Raw genomic sequence first — 658 nt, 5'->3', positions numbered from 1 at the left:
TTTATTTATTTATATTTATTTATTTATTTATATTTATTTATTTATTTATATTTATTTATGTTTTATTTATAGATATTTGTTTGTTTTGTTTTGTTTTTTATATTTGTTTATTTGCTGTTGTTTGTTTAGCTGTTTGTCTGCTGCCTCTTCTTTCTCTAAACCCTAAACCCTAAACCCTAGCCCATAAACCCTAAACCCTAGTTTTAAACTGGGGTTTAATCCCTACGCACAGAGTGAGCGGTAGCTCTTTAGGGTTTAGGGTTTAGGGTTTAGGGTTTAGGGTTTAGGGTTTTTGTTTTGTTTTTAGCGCGAAGATGCAGAAAGAGGTTTGGCAGCCTCAGTTGGGCGTTTAACTGAGCAGCTGAATTCGCTGCAGCAGCAGCAGCAGCAGCAGCAGCAGCAGCAGCGGAGCCTGGAGAGTCTGCAGAAGGAACTTGTAAGCTTCATTCTTTTGCTGCTACTGCTGCTGCTGCTGTTGCTGCTGCTTCTGCCGCTGCTGCTGTTGCAGCAGCTGTTCAACCCACCCCTGCAGCCGCTGCTGCGCTGCAAATACTGTTGCTGCTGCGTCTGCTGCTACTGCCGATGCTGCTGCTGCTGTTGTTGCTCCTGCTGCTGCTGCTTCTGCTTCTGCTTCTGCTGCTGCTGCTGCTGCTGCTGC

The 658-nt window shown here is 44.5% G+C and overlaps 1 protein-coding gene across 1 annotated transcript in view; it reads left to right on the top strand.

Annotated features, from left to right (window-relative positions):
- Positions 1 to 307: 307 nt before the first annotated feature.
- EAH_00049130 (hypothetical protein) overlaps positions 308 to 658 on the top strand; it is a gene marked incomplete at both ends in the record, with an annotated part of 2,622 nt that continues 2,271 nt past the window's right edge. The window contains one exon of the mRNA XM_013394432.1: positions 308 to 436. Coding sequence (XP_013249886.1) covers positions 308 to 436 — 129 coding nt within the window. The remainder of the gene's footprint in view (positions 437 to 658) is intronic.

The sequence above is a fragment of the Eimeria acervulina genome, genomic scaffold (genome assembly GCF_000499425.1).
Source record: "Eimeria acervulina Houghton genomic scaffold, Eah_scaff788, whole genome shotgun sequence".
NCBI classification, from domain to species: Eukaryota; Apicomplexa; class Conoidasida; order Eucoccidiorida; family Eimeriidae; genus Eimeria; species Eimeria acervulina.
The sequence above is the reverse complement of the archived record's forward strand: the minus strand, read 5'-3'. Positions and strand labels throughout refer to the sequence as shown.